General features: G+C 42.4%; 1 protein-coding gene across 5 annotated transcripts in view; it reads right to left on the reverse strand.

Annotated features, from left to right (window-relative positions):
* Window positions 1-2,702: 2,702 nt before the first annotated feature.
* The window catches only part of LPAR4 (lysophosphatidic acid receptor 4), a 28,947-nt gene continuing 11,128 nt past the window's right edge, over window positions 2,703-20,521 (reverse strand). Inside the window, exons 1-3 of one of the 5 annotated variants that reach the window (XM_069811583.1) lie at window positions 15,980-16,417; window positions 7,864-7,989; window positions 2,703-4,381 (exon numbers count right to left, since the gene is read on the reverse strand). In XM_069811583.1, coding sequence (XP_069667684.1) covers window positions 3,182-4,228 — 1,047 coding nt within the window. In that variant the 5' untranslated portion in view covers window positions 4,229-4,381; window positions 7,864-7,989; window positions 15,980-16,417 and the 3' untranslated portion in view covers window positions 2,703-3,181. Of the gene's footprint in view, window positions 4,382-7,863; window positions 7,990-14,949; window positions 15,817-15,979; window positions 16,418-20,521 lie in introns of those variants that run through there. The other 4 variants (XM_069811585.1, XM_009918392.2, XM_069811582.1 and 1 more) reach the window with 4 other exon arrangements.

The following is a 20,521-nucleotide window of genomic DNA, read 5'->3' on the forward strand; positions in this document are numbered from 1 at the left end:
TTCTACAAAGCTGGTGAAGATTTATGCTGTCCCACAAACACTTGGCATGTTTCATCTGATGTAGAGCCTGCTGTGTTACTAAGAAAAGCCTACTGTACGTGGAGGGGCTTTCATGGTGACTGTAATACAAGGCCCTGCTTCCTCCTCTCAGGACATCTACCATGAAAACTCAGACTGGCGTGGCATTTTGCATAGGTGTGCCTATACAAAGGTGAGTTTGGGCAGAGAGGTTTTCATATTCCCTTTCAGAGCTTCAGCTTTCCAGCAGGGCAATGAGTTGCAAAGCTTGTGGTGAGCTTACAGCAAATGAATTGCATGTGGAAGACCGGGGAATAGGAAAAGTGAGCTGGCTGGCAGCAATGAAATCCTTGATTAATGCTGTATGTTTAGCATCCAAGAGGATTACTGGGTCCTGTCTCTCAGATTCAGCTAGATAAAGGCATCGACTTCTAACTAATTTGATTTTTGCTTTTAAACTCATAGTTCTGGTGTGTGCCGTTTCTGACAAAGGGCTATTGTCAGCAAAGGGGAGAAGGAACACTGAGCTGCACCTCAGCCAGAAAAACTGTGAATCCACTTTTCTTTGTACCTCCATCGTTCCTTCCAGCTTGGCTTTACCAACATCTGAAAAATTACTTTTCCTCTCTCTGAATGCATAATTGGTTATTTATACACAAACCATAGAGCATTTACTTGGTATACCTGACCTAGAAAAAAAGATTAGTCAAGAACTATCCTAGCAGATGTGAGTGTCAGTCAACATATGATCTCCATATAATTTATAAGGTATTAAATTACAAAATAATGAATCTTTTCAGTTAGCCTTTTGGCACATGATGATAGTATTACATTTTATGTGAGAATATTGACCACAGCTCTTGCCCCATAAAACTGCAAACAGAAATTTGTAAGCATTGGCACTAGTTTCACTTAGAAAAAGACACCCATTATGCTCAGATTACAGTTAAGCTATGTACGTACAGCCTGGAGGTTGTCCAGTCACACGCAGTTCTTTCCCCCCTCTCTTTTAACATTTCCTTAAGAAGCCTAGACAGTGGTTTCTAGGGTGATTTTTTTTTTTTTTTTTTTTTTTCTTCCCTTGGATTTAACTAGAGGAAGGTCTGCAGAGCACAGAGCAGAAGGTCTTCCAGGATTCTTGCAGATGAGTTATTCCTCTGCTGTCAGCTCTGAGGTGCTGGGCCAAATTCTGCTCTCGCTCACCCCAGAGCGACTGAGCAGCCACCATGTGTGAGAACAGCCCTGTCCCGTGAAGCTCCCAAACCCCACGTAACTCAGGAATCTCATCTTCCTGCTTCTTGCTTGCAAGTGGAAAGAAGCAGCTTTAAAGTAAGATTTACAAGCTGACAGTTGTATGTTGCCCATTGAGAGCAAGCTAGCATGTAAACAAGTTTCTCATCTGTCTTTGTAAAACTGAAATAATATGAGTTTTTGCCTCGGAGAAGAGCACTTACTCGTGTACTATATATTTTTCTTGCAAATAGGAAGATAGTTTTAAATGCACCCTCAGGTTTTAGTGAATCCTCCCCACTCTCATTCCTTCTCTCTCCCATCCCTAGAAGTGGAGCTCTTCCCTCATTAAGTACAATTTTTAACAACCATTTAATGGCAGGGCAGTGGAACAGGGGTGCCCCATGTCTTTCACACAGCTTAGGACATGTCAGAGTTGTTGATGGTTTCACAGTCCCCTCTTCTTCCCTAGACAGCACTGCGCTGTGAAGGATGGTTTGCTGCATACAGAAAACCCTGCCTGTATCGAAGCCTGTAAAATCCTTCTTGCCTCACTTTGCATTTTGATCTGAAGTTATGGAAACAGCTTCTCTGAAATATATGCATTTTATGGCGAGTGTTGGAATGGGCTCATCGGCCAAAGGAAATACAAATTTTAAAAAGCCTTCTAAACAGTTGGGTTCAGGCCTGCAGGGGAAGGAAAGGGGCATGGCACTGGCTTTCACTTTGCGCACGGTTAAAATGCAATGACACACAGATAGGTAACTTTCCATATATTTCTATCATCTAGATCTATAAAAGGAAATGCAGGATATGAAAAACAAGAGAACATTGCTGTAACTGACTAAGAAAAGAGTATGGCTAACTCGTTTTACTTACTCTTCTTTTGGAGTTACTTTGAGACCCTCTAGTTTAATTAGTTGACTGTATAGCAAAAACTGGCAAGCAATCACTTACAAGATCTTATCTTAATTGGATGCTCTAACACCAGCTGTCTGTATCCAAACAAGCTCTTTACTAAGGTCAGTACTCTAGTTCTTCAGCCCTTCAGCTGCACTCAATTTCCACATAGGAGATTTGCCCTTGCAAGAACTCTGGTGTTTCAGGCCCTTTCCTTCAGCTGGCTTTATAGTCTAGCCCTTGCCAGAAATAGTCACATATAATCTCCTGGGATGTAAAAGCCCAGGTGCAACAGAACAGTAATGAGCTCCTTACTTCTCCCTGGAGGTGCCATTTAAAATAAATTAAAAGACAGCTTAATCTGACAAAAATTAAACTTCTTCTTTCAAAACTGCATTACTAATTATTCTTTTCGCTTATTATTTTTTCTCTCTATCACCAGACAACTGTTTTGCCTACTCTCAGAACAATTATTTACACATGAAACCTCTCAATACAATAAATTCAGCATGCCTGTATCTATTAAAACCAGAATGTATACTCTTGCAGTGAAATAAGGAAAAGCCAAAAGCTTTTATTATGTCTTTTTAAGCAAACATACATATTGTGTGAAGTTTTTGAGTTAACATATGATGATGCATTTCCCAAAGACATGAAATATTGACAGATATCTCTAAGAAAATTAAATTTTCTATTTCTCAACTGGTCCCATGTCAACTGTTGGGGGAAAAAAATGCCAAATGTTGGCACATTCTGACTAAAGAAGCTGTTCTGTTCCCTCCTTAGTTGGTGCATACGTTGTTACCTATCCGTAATCTCCAAAGGGAGATCCATTGGGATTTTTATATTTCATGTTCACCTGTTGTATCTGATGGGACCATCCCAGTGTAAGGATTTGTCTACCTGTGTAGTTATGCCCCAGCAACTTTTCTTCATTAACACCATGTGTGAACTCACAAATTCTGAAACAACTATTTCACACATGGTGTTAATCAGAAGTTAATGGGGGATAACTCCATGTGTAAACATCTCACTAGAAATGCGATTCAGATGTTGGGTCTCCTCCATTTGTAATAGCCTGGTCACTTATTTCATCCTGTGGTGCTGGTAGTGCAGTCTTTGTTAGAGGTGTCTCAGTCTTGAAAAGAGAATCCATTTTTATCTGGGTTTTTATATTGAAAGACTTCTGGAAGGATTCTGATGTAAAGTAATAGATGAAAGGGTCAAAGCAGCAGTTCATTGTTGCAATGCACAACGTGATTGGGTACATTGTCCTCGCAAACCTCTCCAAGGAGCAATTTGCTATTGCTTGGGACCGCACCAGAGCATACAAGAAGAGTATGGAATTGTAAGGCACAAAGCACACGACAAAAATGGCCACGTGCACAATGATCATTTTCAATACTTTCTCTTTGTTTGTCCCGATCTGAGACAAGGTGGCAGGTTTCCGGAGAGTCCTGAGAACTAAAGAAGAGCACGTAAGGTTGAGTAGCAAAGGAATTATGAATCCTACCACTTCAATAAATATAGTGATCTTAGACAGATAGGTTTTCCAGATACGTTTGGAAAAACCTTCAAAACAGGTTGTGCTGGTGTTGGAAATGTTGGTTGTGGAGAACAATGAAGCTGAAATTCCACCGCTGAGGACCAGTATCCAAACACCAGCACAGACTATGGCAGAATTTCTCCTGGTCCTAATGGTGCGAGATCGGAATGGATAGACGATAGCAAGGAAACGGTCAACACTAATGCAGGTGAGGAACAGCATGCTCCCGTAGATGTTAGTGAGAAATGCTGTACCAGAAATCTTGCACAGGCTATCTCCAAAAGGCCAGTGCCTGTTGAAATTATAAAAAATTTTAAAAGGCAAAGTGAACACAAAAAGCAAATCTGAAACAGCCAGGTTTGTCATGAAAATGGCTGTTTCACTTCGCATTTTCATCCGAAAGCAGAAAACAAAGAGGGAGGCGCAGTTAGTAATCAAACCAAGGATGAAGACCACGCTGTACACGGCTCCATACAAGTTATACTTAAAGGAATCATCTATCAAACAGGTATGATTGTTGCTGTGGTTTCCCATGCCAAGTTTGTGATGTGCTTCCAAAGAACTTCAAAGTCTACTTCAGTGACATCCATAAAATAAGGCAGTGATCTCTTCTCTTCCTGAAGAAACACATTCCAGGAAGGTTGCTTGACACCTTGCTACCACGTCTCTGTCACGAATCCTTTCATCCTAAAGGAGAGAGAAATAGATGCCATCAGTCTTGCAACCTGCTATCCCCTAAAGTGGCTGTGCAAGAGAACACATACTCTTTCCTTTCTAAATGATTGGATGTGCAAACAAGACCAGTAACTAGGTTTCAAGGTAGTCTTTAAAAATTTCACTATTATTGAGATTTTTCAAAGTTGAACACAGCAGTTAGTGTACTTAGCCTTTCCTTTCCTTTCCTTCCCCCATCGCTCCCTTGTCCTCCTATTGGAAGCAGAGTGATTGCTAATTCCAACTTTCCACTTGGAAAGGTTTTTCTTTAAAATTTGAGATGGAATTGGCCCAGTGTGTTTGGAAAGAAATTAAATCATGGGCCCACGATATTGCCCAGGTATAGAATCAAACAGTCTGAAATGTTCACCTAAACTTGTAACAAGAGAAGAAAGAAGCTGAAAGTTTTAGTATTTGCTTTTAACTGTGCAGGAATGAAGGTTCTATGGTTTTTCAACCTTTTTTGATGCAGAAGTACTAAAAAAAACCAAACCTATGTTAACAAAGTACTGCTTTGCCTTTTTTCTATTTGAAAATAGGAGCATCCTTAGACATGTTTTTCAAAGTGAAAAACTGAAATGTTGTATTTCAGAAATGTTTTTCAGAAATACTTTCCAAAGTTATGCTTGCCACTTTTGGACAATGGTGCTTTTTTTTTCCTTAATTTCTGCAAAAATGGTATTACTTTCAAAAGGACTTTTTTTTGCAAATGTAAAATGCTTTGCAAAAAGGACTCCCCTAAGTACCAACAGCTTCATTTCATTTCTACTCTCTGTCAACATTCAGAACCTGAAATTTCAGAAATCTCAAACTATGCTCTTGTAAGACTTTGTCTCTGTTCAGCAAGCTTTAGAGAATTGTAGAGTTGAAGTAAGCATGCTGTTTGTTGGAAATAAGTGCTTTCTGAACTGTCTTGATGTTCTCTTATTGCTCTTCTAAGTATTGTTTTTAAGGCCTGGGAGGTTAAGCAGTTGGAAAGTCTCCCTCGCTGGAGTGAGGAGGGTTTGTGAGTTGGAACATGGGCACTGCAGTCGGTACATCTCGGAAATGTGGAGCAAAGTTGGACAACGAAGAGAGAGACCTTTTGCCTTGTAAACTACAGCAAACCAAATACAAAACAAAGTTTGTAATCTTCTTGTAATCTAAGAAACATCTTGGTAGCTACCACTATGGAGTAATTTAGAGAGATGAAACCCTTGTGAAGAGTAGGATCCGTTCCAGAAACTGATCCTCTGACAGTGTAGTTTCAACAGCAAACATGTAACTGACTCGTGTTAAAGGTTGAAATGGCAACATATAAACAAATAAACTGGGGAAGAAAGCATGGAATCAGGACAATTTGGGATGCAAACTGATAAAAATCAAATGTCTTCCATATGTTTTCCTACTGGAAAAGCTCACGCTGACAATTGTTCTTGCACGCAGGCTGTCAGTGAGTCAGCTGGTAAAATGTCAAGTGTTGAGACAGATGTAATAGCCACGGCTTTGCCAGATGGAAGGTGCAAGCTCTGCCCTCACCTGGGAGCGCCTGGACAACTGCAGGCTTTACAAAAACCAGCCCTGTGACCCAGAGAGCAGGCAGCACCTTGCCTTTGCCCCTTACAGATTAGTTGGACGTAAAGAAAAAAAGCAGTAAGGGAGGATCCCCAGATCTCGCTTCTCAGAAATTTGAAAGTCATCTTACTTGAACCTTTTGGCATCCAAAAAGATGACTTGGAACTTTTAGGTCTCTCCTGTCAGGGAGGGTTCATGCTCTCTGCAGGCTGAGGCAGTGTCAGGACTGGGGCAGCGAAGTGGTGCTTTGGGCTGGTTTGCTGTTATGGCTGAGTTTGCTATGCAAGCCTTGAACTACTGGAATTCCCTATGATAATCGTAGGCAGCTTTGGTACATGCTCTTCACCCAATTTAGTAAATTCTCCCTTCGTTTTAGTTGCGTTTTGAGTAACACATTTGTGATGATATCCTGTATTAGCAAATGTTCAAACCAGAAGTAGATATGCCTTTATCGGATTGCTGCGGCAATGACAGAGGAGACTGATCCCATGTTGGAGCTTTCCCTACAGTGCATGTAGGCAAGTGCTTCATTATGCAAACTGTACAGGGCTTTGGGGACACATAGGCAGGGTAGGGAATGGGCTGTGTAGGGGAGCAAAATGTTCCTTGCACCCCTTTGTGCTTTCGCACTTATCTCAGGGTTTTTTCCTACTAATTCATGCCTAAATGAACTTTATTGTGAAATGACCTAAAAAAGATACCAAACATTTAAACTTATGAAAAGGATAGTAGTAAAATCTCAAAGGTGCACTTCCTTTGAATAGGTGGTAATCTAAATAAGCGGAGGTCTCACCTACAAGTTGAAATGCCTTTAAGCAAGAACTTAGATTCAAAAGCATACATGAGCTCCAACAGGAATAGCTGTGCCTCTTAGCTTAACCCTCAGCCTAATGCATCAAATTCTTGGCTTGTAACTCCCTTTCAGCAAAGAAAGAGAGTGCATGTTATCTCCATCAGGAGCAATTTTTGTTTATACTGAAATGTAAACTCCATAAGTAGATCCTTTTCTTCTGCAGTGTGTAAAAACCAGGTGTGCCAGACTGTTCTAGTCCAGGCTTCATGTCTAACTGGGGAGGTCTGAGAGGGATTGGGTGTCCTCTGAAACCTTACAGAGCCATGTGCCTAGGAGGCTGATGGAAACTCCACTTTCCAATCTGTGCACACAGTCCAGGATTTTGGCTGTTCCTCAAAACACAGCCTGACACAGCAGGTTTGAAAGGCGGCTTTGAAATGCTTACCTTTACTACTGACCTACATGGCTGTTGCCAGCAGCCTGACCCAGATACTCATTACACAGGAGAAAAGATGCTCAATCACTTGATTCTTTTTTCCCTGCTCTGCATCAGACAGCCACAAGGTCAAACACCAGTTTTTCTGGTGTATAAGTCTATGGGAATTGCCTGCCAGCAATTGTTTAGCTAAGTTATGGTCTTTAAAATACAGGCCTGTGTTGTTTACCTATCTAACACTGAAGTGTTTAAACAAGCTGGCAAGTTGCTTTGAAACTCAGCCATGTGCTTTAAATTCTGCAGCATGAGTCTACAGATTTAGTTTTCTGAATGTAAAATTCACTTTCCTTCCTTTTCACTAAGGATTAAAGTGGTAGGATGCTCTTCATTTATCACACGTTCACCACTGCTATTGCCTTGCTGGGAAAAAAACCCTAGCAATACATTTTAAAATGCTGAGTTAAGTGAATATAAAGAAAACCACTTTACTGTTCTGTATTTTAGGCAGGCCAAAACTTTAAATCCTGTATCTAAAATGGGGGGCAGTACATGAGAGCAGGAATGTACCTGGCTGTTATCAGAATTGGTGCCATAACAGAACATGTAGCCTGTTTAATGTGGTAATATTAAGAATATTCTCTCTTGTAGCAGGGATGGTACAAGTAAACCTACAGCAGCTGTTGCTTACTCATTTAACCCCGTTATTCTCAGAGTTATGAAGTGGGATTCAGCAGAGTAGCTGACAGGGTTTACTTCCATTTGCCTTTTATTGTAGAGATATCCCCTGTCTTCCATGTACTGAAAATAAAGGAAAACTTCTACGTATTACTTCCTATGGTGCACAAGTATCCTGTTTACAACTCTTTTATTTCCTCCACCTGGCACCCCAAGAAATCTCCAAAACAGCCAGTTTGCAGCTTAATTCAGACCAACCATTTGTTAGTACAGAAAATTACTGCAGGTAAAAAGCACACTTCAAAATCAGATTCTGTAATTCTATTAAGCCCATTCTTTCTGCTTCATGAACATCTCATTCCCCACAAGTCCATCAAACTGAGGTCAGAAAAAACAGCATGAAGTTTGGGACTGACATTTTTGCATCTTCACGTTTTCTTTTTCTCATGTGAGATGTAAGATGAATGTAACTTTATCAGTCCGAATATGTAGGACATCCTGTGTGTGTTCATTTAAATAACTAAACACTGCAAAGCGTTTTCTTGTGAGGTCTGATACAGACCGAATGTGAAAACCTTTCAAATCTGAAGGATCTCTTTCTAGATTATCGCTATGTGTACTCAGGTTATCTCTAAATCTTGAGAGACAAAGGTTTTATAGGTACAGAAGCCAAAACCTGATGGATCAAAAGGTAGGGATACTGGCGTTGGGGGGGGGAGGTTCTCTGGGTTTTGTCCAGAAACGTCTCTAGGTTACAGCAGCACTTGTTGTGTTTTGGTATAGTCTCAGACCTTGACAATAAATAAGTATTTTCCTTGGGCACAGCATGCGCTTTATGCCTTCTCTTGACAAGAACTACATTCATTAGAGGGTTTTCACTTCCCTGTTACTCATCCAGTTGGTACAACAATTGTATGATGTGCAACTCACTTCTACAACTGAGCCCAGGGTGACAGCTTTACAACCACAAACTGTATAATTTCTTCAATTTCTTGGGTTTTATTTCCCTTCTTCGTTCTACTTTAATTATACAGAAGGCTCAAAAAAGGTTTTGTTGGGTTGGGGGGGAGTTGTTTGGGGTTCTGGAAGATTTTTGCATAGATGATAATTCTGCATGAGGCTATAGGACTTGGATTCTTCCAGACTGGTAGGAGTACTATAGGTAAGGTGAGATATAGTGCAACTGTTTGCATATGGACTTAATAGATAAACAAGAAACTTTTTCTACCTGAAAAAGTAAACATTTCTGACAATCGTATGACAGTGCTAATGAGCAACTGTAACACCACCAAACTATTATTTCTAAAGGCTTACAAATGTTCACTTGAAAACCACAAAATGTGAATTCAAAGAAAGCAAAGCAGCGATGGAAAACACAACAAAACTATCTCACCGCTGAGTTCCCCGCTGCTTTGCCACTCTCGCAGTACCTCAGTGCCTGCAATGGGATCTCCACTTACTAATACTTTCTCTTTTCAATAAAGCTTCACTAGTTATTTTTGGTTGCAAAGAACTTTGAGAGCATTACCTGAAAGCAGTTGTAAGAACAAACCTCCAGTTTGGGGGAATCTGGTTGCTGACTTTTCCCTTTTTGAGGCTGACAGGGCAGTAACTGTGTTGCACAGCGATGCTGGCTCCATTTTCCCAGTGCCAGCAGCGTGGGCTTATGGAAAGCTGTACTGGCAACAGCAGGCGTTGCTGGACCTGGCTGCTACTGCAGGGAAATGGCTGGGGATGGAAATGGCTTGGGACGTCAAGTTTGGGGTTGGTTTTTAAACTGACCAGCTTGCCGAGTTGCTGTGAGCTCTCCATCCTCCCGAGCTTCTTGTAGTTTCACAGTAACATTTGCCTACGTTTCTTCCCCGTGTGGTAGGAGCTGGAGAAAGAGTGGGATTAGACAGTGGGAAACAAAGCAGCTGCCTGTAAACAAAGCACTATTGACTATATGAAGCGATGGAAAGTAGAAATGCTTTAATCTCTTTCATTTACTAATCCTAAGTGATGAATTTGAGAACAGTAGGAAAGTAGACAGAAGTGTGACTTTGAAGTCCAGCAAAGGTTTCTGTAGCTTCAAAGAGCCATTCTTCCCTGCGTTTTATCAGAGTGAATGCCTAGCTGGTATGCTGGGCAAAGGGGGACATTTTCTGATGGTTAGCATAAACGACAAGGTAGGAAGGCTTTTATTCATGGCTTTGACACTTATTGTGCAAGGGTCTTCCGTACCACTGGTACTTCCATTCCCCAGTATTTGGTGTGGGTGTAATAACATCTCCAGCACCTGGTGGGAAGGTGAAATCCTGAATTACTCGGGATCGTTCCAGTCAGGTTTCACCGTCTGCTTTTCAAATCCTCTTTGACAGAAGAAAAACAAAGCATGGGAGCCCATGAGGCATTTCTCTTCTCTCAGCCACCAAGAGTCATCCCAGGGACCTGCTGGGACTAGGTGAGAGCGCACCAGCCACTGCTTTCCTCCCTGCCTGGGGTGGCCTGGGCTCTCCGGGAACCTCGCAGGCCCTCCAAGTTCAACAGCTACTTTCTGTTGCCTGGAAGTTGGTGAACACAATTGCAGCAGGAACCCAATTTAATTCTTCTCCAAGATGGAACGGGGAAGTGGAAACTTGAGCCTATCGGACCTAATCCTAAAGGCGCTCTCTTTTTTTCTTTCCTTTTTTTTTTTAATTGGTCAGCGCAGCCGTTGTCTCCTAACTGTCCTCTGAGACTTACAAAGCATTTCCTGCTCATGGTGACTTCTCTGTGCTGTATCTGTTTTGTATTGAGCTAATTAAAATGTTTCCTTCTGAAGAGAATAGTGAACTGACTTACCCCATATTCAGACACTGATCCTCAGGGCATGACTCTCTTTTTGTTTTCACTGAGAATGTCTCTCTCCATTTACATCATTCCTTTAACCCTTGACGCGCTTTGGCCTTCCCCATCCACTACGGCCTTCAGAGAGTCTGGTCTGGAGACCAGAAATGACAGAATTCACCCCAAACTTCCCAGCAAAGTTTGCATTCTTTTATTCTTGTAAGAGGGACTTTTTTGCTTGCAAAGGAACATCAATCTGATGATAGAGGACTGTAGGAATGCTGCTTTTTTTTCACTCTCAGGTGTCTCACTAAGGGGAGATTGCTTTATAATAGCATTGCTAGATTCAATAGAAATCCCAATAAGAGAAGATTTAGATGCAAAGAAAAAAATGATGAACTGATGACAAGCAGAGTTACACTGTTTGACCCAATACTTGAAGATTTACAGGTTATTTTCACTCAGAAGTAGAAGTTGGTGATGGAGGTAGCTATGTCTTTGATGTATCCCTGTTTATTTACAAAGCGTGGTTAAGAAAAAAAAAAAATCAAAAATAAGAGAGTCCTGTTTCCCTGAACCACTGGGGAATCCAACAACAGGACTCAGTTTATTTGCTTATGGTTCCAAAATGCTTTCCAGTCAGCGTCCTGCCCAAAAAGCTTCCTTTCTTTGCTTTCTCTGACACAATTTCCAGTGGTTCCTTGGTGATTGCTTGGCTTTTTGGCTCCTTGTTGCCTCTCCTCGGCTCCTCGCGAGGCGCCTGCAGCCGCATGAAGCCGTCCTTTCACCTGAGCCTTGTTTGACCGCTCTCACCCAGGACCGTGGCTCTGGGATGGTTCCTCTGCAGTCCCTTTGCTGAAGCAGGAGAGCTGAACTTTCACCTCTGTTTATCCAAAAAATTATAGGCCTTTTTTTTTTTTTCCTTGCATACATTAGCACCAACAAGTTTCCATCCAGCTGCCAGCACCACAGCACAAACACCTATTTCAGCTTTTGCAAGCTAAACTGGGTGCAAGGACGTACGGCTGGTTTCCTTGTGGGTGCTGAGCACAGTCCTTCAGCAGGGCAGAAGGCAATCTGTACTCTGCTCCGGTGCTCAGGACCTTAAAGGATCTGTGCCCTGCATTTATTTACTGGAGGGAGTTGATAAAACAGGGCTTTGTTCTCTCAAATTGCTTTATTCTGGGGGGAAAGGGGAAGGTTTGAGAAGTCTCTTCTGACAGCAGTATGGACTGGGTGGGTATCATCAGCCTTAGTTTCATTTGCTCCAGTGGTCTGGCCTCCAAGCGCTGGAGATACATGGTCCCCTCCTGGAGCACCAGGCTCCCTCTTCTCCTTGGTGTATGTTTCTCAGCAAGATATTTGGAGGCATGACTGGGGTTTTCATGTCATCTCCCTCACCCCCCCCTCTGGGGGAAAATCATTAAGGTCTTGAAAAATATTCAGTGGTGTATAATGAAAGGACACGTGAGGAAGCACAGCACACAGCTATGCTGTTTTTCAGCAAGTGCTACAGAGGGTAAATTTGCACTAATGTGTTAAATAAGAAATCACTTTGCAATGCAAAAATATCAAATGTCAGCCAGTGACTGATGTTTCTGCAGTGAAGTTTCTTAGAAATCAGATTTCTAATAATGAGATGAGAGAAGGGGAATGACATTTCGGTATTTTATAAGGGATGCTGCTCTTATGGTCAATATCCATTTACCATGTAAAAGCAAATGCATGCTGGGGTGGAAGATGGTGTGTTATCTGCGAGTTCAAGAAATTAAAATGGGAATATAATTAGGTGAAAATAAGAGCTTCCGTCGTGGCTATCTATTTACGGGCATAATAGGTACTCAAAGTATTATGAGATCATGTTATGTACAGAGAAAGCAATCTGCTCTGTTGCTAGCACGCACCTTTGTCTCGGGGCTTAGGGACTGATGAATGTCCCTCAGCTTCACTTGCCAAGATAAAGAGACTTTCCTTTTTCTGCAAAACCAAACCAAACCATTACAAATAATGCAGAAAACTCTCCTTGCAGCTGGGGTCAGCTAAGGCTAGTTTGGCTCTGGAGCGGTGTGGATCTTTACCCCCTTTTATGGGACTGAACTGAGAAGAAGGTGCATTAGAGGAAGTCTTGCAGAGCCACTGTCTGTTCTCACGAATAAAGAGCTCCTCTTTTCAAGGGACAAATTTGCTTTTCACAAAAGGTGATGGCTCCCCTTCCCTGAGACTAAATCGGATCCTTATTTACGGAGGAGGAGCAATGTGTGAAGGAGCAGAGTGAGCCTCTGCACACACACTTGACCTGGAAAGACCTATTGAGGCTGGATTTGTGCTCCAGGAGCCATCCTCACCCACCCCAGGCCGTAGACGGGATGGCTCACTGGCATCTCATTTGTGATCCTGGAGCACTGTGTGAGCTGTCGCGCTGGGACCACCACATCATCTGTGTGCACCTGGCCAGCAACACTCAGGCATCAGTCAATAGAGCCCCGATACTCAAATATGCTTTTAAGCAGAGTTAGGCACAGCCTGCACAGATGAATCACAAACATTGGCATAAATACGTATGGCTGCTATAAGTGCCAATGCAGTACCACGATAACTGAGTCCCAAATTGTTTTGCCATGTACATCTCTCTCCAGGGAGCAATGTTCTCTCACACCCTGTTCCAGGAGTAACATACCCTCCTACAGTGCACCCTTACCCCAGGATCTGGCCCAAGGTTTGGGTAAAATTGCCTTAACTCCTGCTCTTGTGCTCCAGCCATGAGGTCACAGGCTGGAGGAGGGCAACCATCTTACAGCTGGGAGTGCATCCTCTCTCTGGCACAAGCTGCAGCGCTCAGGCACAGTGAATGTTTCGATCACTGCTTCTCAGAAAACTGGGAGGCGAGGGTTTTTCACGGGGTTTTTTCCCCTCTCATTACAATACTCTGAATGAAAGTGAATGGGTAGTTGCGTTCAGGCATTAGTTCTGTTTGTCTGTCTGGTACAAGCTGAACTCCTAACTCCAGAATTTGAAAGACACTGATTTTTATCAATTGACCTAACCCCAGTTAAGGAGGAGTCTCATTTTTAGTCTCAAAGGATTAAAGTGAAATGCATGCTCAGCCTCCCCCTCCCTTCCTCCCTCCCATGTTTTTCAGGACTTTCTTTTACAATTCAGAGGCTTTGAAGCCCCTAAAGTTACCAAGGTTAGTTTCCTGCCTGGTTTTTTTTGGCTTTCAGAATGCTAGTAAGGGAAAGAAGATGGAAAAGTGCTACGAGGGGGGAATATCCTTATCACCAACCTGTGAACTTTGCACTTCCCATCCTCTGGGTTTTACTGTTCTGTTCATATAGGGGAGCAATACAAAAACACACAATTGTCTCCTCTCAAACAAAGATTGAGGAGTGCCATTAAAAAACCCAAACTTTTCTTGCAAATTCTTCTGCAGTGGGCTTATATTGTGTTAAATCCTATTTCTTCTAAACAGCTGCGCCTTTAGATTAAGTATGTTGTTCATCATTCATTTTACTTCTGACACCAGGTTTTCTATCTGTTTAGAGCTGTATTTGACTTTTTCTCATGGAATTTTGCCACTAAGCTTAAAAGGAGTAGATTTTAGCCATAAATGAAAGCCACAGTGATAAATAACACTTTTAAGTTTTGCAGTATCAAATATATAACTTACTTCCTAATTTGTAATACAGTTTGTAGGAACCAGTTCTCACATTATATGAAGCTGAAAGCATGTATCATTGTAAGTTGAAAGTCTACGTTTATGCCACATTTACATGCAATCCTTTCTTAAGCTTAAAGTGTCTTTATGATACTGACTTCAAGTACAAAAAAAAGACGCCCTAACCAAGGGATATTTTTTGCAAATCTGAAACAAACAACAAGGCTAGAAAAGTCCTTAACTTGTCATCTGCAGTGACACAATGAAAATTACAATGTGAATTATATCAATTTTCACTGCAACAGTTTGGAGGAGTAGCTCACATAGTAATTACCTTCCAAAAACTTGGAGATCATCTTTCTCACTTTAAACAGAAACATTCGCCTCTCCCATCCCGACCATAGCATAGCTCAAGTATGAGGAATGAGATCTGGCTGTATAGAAAAAACATTGCTAATCTCCATTGAAATGTACAACTCGAGCCCATCCCCGGCTAGTTTTAACCCCCGGATTTGTCTGAGCCTTCAGATTTCAGAAAACACTGCAATCCTTTTTTCAGAGCTGACATGAAATCTGGATGCTTTTCTGTTGAGTTCAAAAGCGAGGAAGCAGAAACTTACCACGGCAGAGCAGCCGGGGCTGAGATCATGCCCACGACTCGGCAGATTTCAGCCCGATTCCTCCCTGACAGCCCACATTTATCCTTTTTGTGTGCGTGGAACGTGAGCCGAGTTAGTCCCACGCGGAAGATCTGCGTGCTCGACTTTCTAAAAGTTTACCCGTTCATCTTTAAAATCTAAAGCGACTGGTAGTTGTCTGCCTTCCTTTGTTCGGAGAGGAAAGAAAACTGCTGAAGGCTGCAGCCATCATGTCTTGGGAAACGGGACACAAGAATGGGCCCAATGTCTGGGCAGGGTCTGTGGGCTGGGGGAACTCTTGGGGGTCTCGATAGGAAACGCTTTCCATTGGGTAGGGATGTATTATTAGTGCCTGAGCCCGCCCCGCGCCCCGGTCTCTGCTGGGTCCCTCTCGCGGGGCTGTATTCCCTTCCAGAGCGTTGCCCAGCCAAGGCAGCTCCCAGTTCAGAATTAGCAGCTTAAGGACAGCCCCACAATGGGTAACGCGGATTTCCTGAGCAATTAGCTGGCGGGGACAGCCTGCGAGAGCGTGCCCGCGCCTCCACGCCGGGGATGGTAATGAGCAGGGGAAAAGCTGTTTAAATCTCGGATTTTCCTTCGCACGGCTGTAATTGTTTTTCCTTCCAATTAAAAAAGCGAGGAGGAGGGGGGGGAGCGGGAAAGCGTTGGGTCTGCAAAGCAAAGCTGGCCGTGAAAATAAAATGCCTTTCTAAACAGATTTAGAAAGGGGTTGGGTTTTCGGTTGGGGTCGGTTTGGGTTTTTTTAAATCTTCTCAAAGGAGCTGACTAGAACAGTCTGGACTCTTGTCCCCCAGCAGTTTGCTCTGAAAGACCCGGGTTCCTGCTGGAAAACCTGTAGGCTTTCAAATGTTTAGGGACATAATTACAAATACTCTAGGGAAGCACTGCTGCTTTTGACTGTGTAGCTCACCCCGGGAGCTGCTGCTGCCTTTCAGTGAATCTGCCTTTCAGCAGAGCCACTAGCTAAAAGCTTTTTATTTTTATCTCTTACCTTTAATACCAGCCCTTCAGCTAGGGAAAGAGGATCTTCTGGCAGCAGGAGTAATGCAGCAGACGGCTTATTTGCCTCCGCCTGTTTATGCTGTGGAGCAGCTGGTGCCCTTTTCTTTCTTTTTCAGCCCTCTCCAGTTCCATAGGTTTGAAATCCTGAGTCTGCTTTTAAAGCCCAGCCTCCCACCTAACGTGTCTCGCTCGCATTGTGTTTGTCTCTCCTTTTCCTCCACTCTTCTCGGCTGTTCCCACAGGCAGCCAAGGCCAGTAAACAACTCATTGTGAAGCTGGAACTAATGTTATTCCTTGGGCTGGTGGCTGATGCAGCGGTCTCTGACTTGCTTCTGCAGCACGCCCAGCTGCCACAGGCTTTTATCCAGTCGATGCAAATAACTTCCTGAATATCTCATATAACAGCCTAACTCCAGTCTGCAAAACCTCATCCTCCGAGGGCTTACAGTTTAATAAAACATATGAAAACACGAGTGTGGATTTGGATGGCAAATGGCGAAGGTGCAGATGTTTCCTGCTCCTAATGGTCAGAGGTCCATTTTCCTTTTTTCAGCTGGTAAAGATGACAGCCAAACTGGGTAAATTGTGAAGGGATGGCCAAAGACATCGGCCACCACTGTCACTTGTGGACAGATGGGGGGGGAGTATGCAGGCTGGGAGAAGGCTCAGGATGCAAAATCCACCAGTATCACCAGTAAACTGGCATACAGAAATCAGCTATGGCCCTTCATGGCTTGTGGGCATTTTCAGGCTGGCTGCTTTTCACACCCCGGGGCCCATTCTTATGCGAGTGTGAGTGCTCTCAGCAGGGACAGATTAAACAACACCTCTGCATTTGAAATCACCCTTTTTACAGAAAGAAGCGTGGTTTGCATGGTTTGGAGCTGTGTGTACTGCTACAGATTAGAATGAGCTGCCTGAAACCCTTTGCAGATTAACATCTTGTGTCTCAGCCTTCAAAACTACCAGTCGCTGGGCAAACCCTTTAGAAAGGAGACTGATTACTCCTTGAAGCATGCAGCATAAATCTTAAAACAATATTTCTGTGCTTCTTACAGTATTTAGCCTGAACGTGGCAATCATGCCAACTTTGATGCTGCTGGAATTTAACCAGGCAGCTGTACCTATCTGGGATGTTTGCTTCCTCTCTAGAGTTATTGGTTTAATTAAACCCTCCTAACAAAAGTCTTCAGCTGTTGTGAACTTCAAGGGTTCTCAGGAACTGCTCCTTATTATGTTACCTTTAACCTAACAGGAGACCAGGGATGGTATTTTTGCCCTTTATGGAGTCCATCCTTCTAAACCATTGTAGTGGTTCCAACTTCATCCGTGGTTGCCATTGAATTCAATCGCATCTCTAGTGAGCAGGTTATACCTGTTACTCTGGGTTTTTTTTGTTAAAAAGGAGCATCTTTTTCTGCTAGGTATAGCCAAAACTAGAAGCTGGAAAAGTGGGATCTCTAGGGTGACCCATGATGCTACTCTCCAGCCTCTAGAAATCATAAAAAAAAATCTCAGCATTTTCCCCTATGGGACATAAAAAAGTTTTGGTATTAACGAAAAAGCAAATGTCCCCAGAGCAATATATTTCTGCTCCCTTCTAAGGCACATTTCACAGAGCAATACATATAGGTATTTACCCTTCTCCACACCAGTTTAAATAGGCCAAATGCTGTGCTATCAATGTACTCAGTATATTTTTTTAAATAAATAAAGTACAAACATTTCCAACAAAGTACCCTTAACATAGGTTTATTTGCCAAACATGAAAAAAGGAGGTGGCTGCCTCTCTTCTTGGTTACAGTTACAGGCAAGTGTTTTCTTTAAAATGGAAAAACAATGAATAGACTCCTCAGCTCTTCATCTCTCCTCTTTGCACAACTCATTTGCTGTCCCCACCCTGATCCCATGGTGTTCATCTTAGACTTGGGACAGGGTGGGATTTAGTGAGTTCTCCTTGTTAAAACATTGGCAGTACATCAATAATCTCTAGTTATTTTGGAAAACAAGGGAAACTGGACTGTTATCTTATTGAAAACCACGGCTGCTGAGAAGGCATAACATGTTTAAGCAAAAGTTTTACCCCCTGTTTACAGTACTCAGATTTTCTGCTTATGCATAGAAACCCTACTGATATGATACCTCTGTTGTGTTTTTGGTTGTCTGTTGTGTCAGTGGTCTGGTGGCTTTTGGACTGGCATATGATATTTCCATTTATTTCAGCCAGACAGCAATATCTGAATTTAAGGAACAGTTTTGCCCAGAAGACTAGCATATTGCATTTCCGGATGATTAACACTTAATTCTTCTGCTGTCAAACATACTGGCTATTTTCAGTCAATTGATGCTTCATTGTGCCAAGATTCTTACTTCAGGGCACTTAGGAGCACTCAAAAGGAGCCAAAGAGCAGAAACCAAATCAAAATTGCATTTTAAAGACCACTAGAATATATAGGATAGAGACATTAGCTTTTCCCTTTCCTCCTCTATTCGTTGGCAAGGCTTGTTTCCTTCCTTTGCTTTCTTACAACAGCAGAATTAATTTGTCATTTGGTAGCTAAATATTGCATGGCTTTAGTTAACCCTGATACGGCAGCGCATATCAGATGTTCCGAGGCCCCGCAGAGCCCTCCCTCCCGTAGAGAAGAGTCTGTGAACAAGATTCTGTTAAGCTGCTGTGGTCAAAATGGACCATCACACAGCACCGGAGTGGTTTAAGGACCCTCCTTGGAGAAGCAGGTAAACCCCATGTTGCCAAAATACCTTCCCCTTGAGCTTACAAACTTGGTTGTATTTAGAAATTTTGGCTGTCTGCAATACATCTATATGATGTCCTGTATCATTCGCTCATCCTATGAGGAACACCGCTTCCTAAGGTCTCGTGCTTTTTTAAGCGCTGGCTTTAGGACTACACAGCTCCTATGGAATACGGTTAATGTCTGGGTGACCCCAAAGGAAACATTTGGATAATTAGACCAACAGGTTCAATTCTGTTAGAATGGTGTATTTCATTTAAATGTGCCCCAGGAAAGCTAAAGGAAAAAATCAGTAATACTGACATTTTCCTGGAAAAAAAAAATGTTACTTTACAGAAACCACAGTCTCTGCTGGAAAAGATTTTGAAGGAAAATTCCTGAGCAGAGGTAGCAGAACCCTTCAGGAGCTCGCTAATGCTGCAGTGTTTACTAATACTTAATGGTTTGTCAGTTCTTCCATTTGAAATCCTTTTTGAAGAGTTTTATAACAAAGCCATAAAAAATCACTTTGGAATCAACTGGAAATACAAAGCCTCATCCTGTGTATGTTTTTTTCTTTTTTTAAATATGCATTTAGAAGGACCTTTTTTAATGATTTTAAATGCTGTAGTGAGATGGCAAAAAAAAAAAAAAGCAAGTGCCTATTTGAATCAGTATCCTTGCAAATTTAAGAAGGCTTCATCTGAAAACCCTGGTTTGTCAACTTACCAGCACTTAAAGTTCCATCACTTTCCAATCCAACAGGACTTTTTGCTAATAAATGACAGGATATTTCTTCTCCAAATATTTAGTCAAATCAAAGCTTTTTGGGGGGCAGGGGAAAGTGCTACTTGCAGCAGCGGAATGGCTGAGTGTCCAGAAAGTCCCTGCTGCTCTCAGCACTGACAGTTTTCTAGTGTGAACACGGTCTGCTAAAACACACATATGGTCCATCCGGGTAAGGATTGGATTAAGCAATTAACCTGTGATTTGTTTCTCTGATGTTTAGACCCATCCAATAGCAACTCTTTGCATTCTCATGGGTCCTGAGGGCCTGCCTTTATTAAATGCGCTTAACTCAAAGCAAAGGCATTAGATTATGAGCTGCTGAAATGTGTTTCGTTGTGTGAAAAGTAAATCAGAAGTTCATACTCTTTGCTAGGTCAGGAAAATAGAAGCTTCTGGTGGCACCAAGTGCCTGAACTGAATATTCCTCCAAAACATGCATTTTTTCCTAAACTTTTGCTTTTCTTTGCTATGTAGCATCATCAATAAGCTCGAAGAATGTCAGTCTTTTGGACAATGTCCTCTCCGTGCCTCGAGGCACGCCTCTCCCTTTGCTTTCCATGTTTTGCAGTAATTTAATCGGCCTCTTCCAAGTGTGTCTCAGTAGTTTCAGAGTCTTTAATTTTTCTTGTCAACGGAGAAGGGATTCATTTTGCAGACTCCCTGCTCATTAGTCATTTTCCCCATAACGTGGAACAATTTCCAATTTTGCATGACCAAATCTAGCCGATAATGTCTCCCTTAAGAAACTGCATCCAGGAGTTACTTCAGGCAAGAAAGAAATAACCTGATTATTCTCTCCACCAGAACGAGTTCAGAAACTCACTGTCCTAATTTGGTGTGGGATCTGGGTTCGCTGATTCTTTTTACTAAGTTCAAAAGGACTCTGCATGCTTCAGAGTCCCCGCTTTAATAAACACGCGGTAACGTATACCGTTGTTTTGACAAGAGGCACCCGTTATGCCGAAATCTTATCCCCAGGAAAACAGAGCAGGTGTTTTCCAGCAAAG

Source organism: Haliaeetus albicilla, chromosome 23 (assembly GCF_947461875.1).
Source record: "Haliaeetus albicilla chromosome 23, bHalAlb1.1, whole genome shotgun sequence".
In the NCBI taxonomy this organism is placed as follows: Eukaryota; Metazoa; Chordata; class Aves; order Accipitriformes; family Accipitridae; genus Haliaeetus; species Haliaeetus albicilla.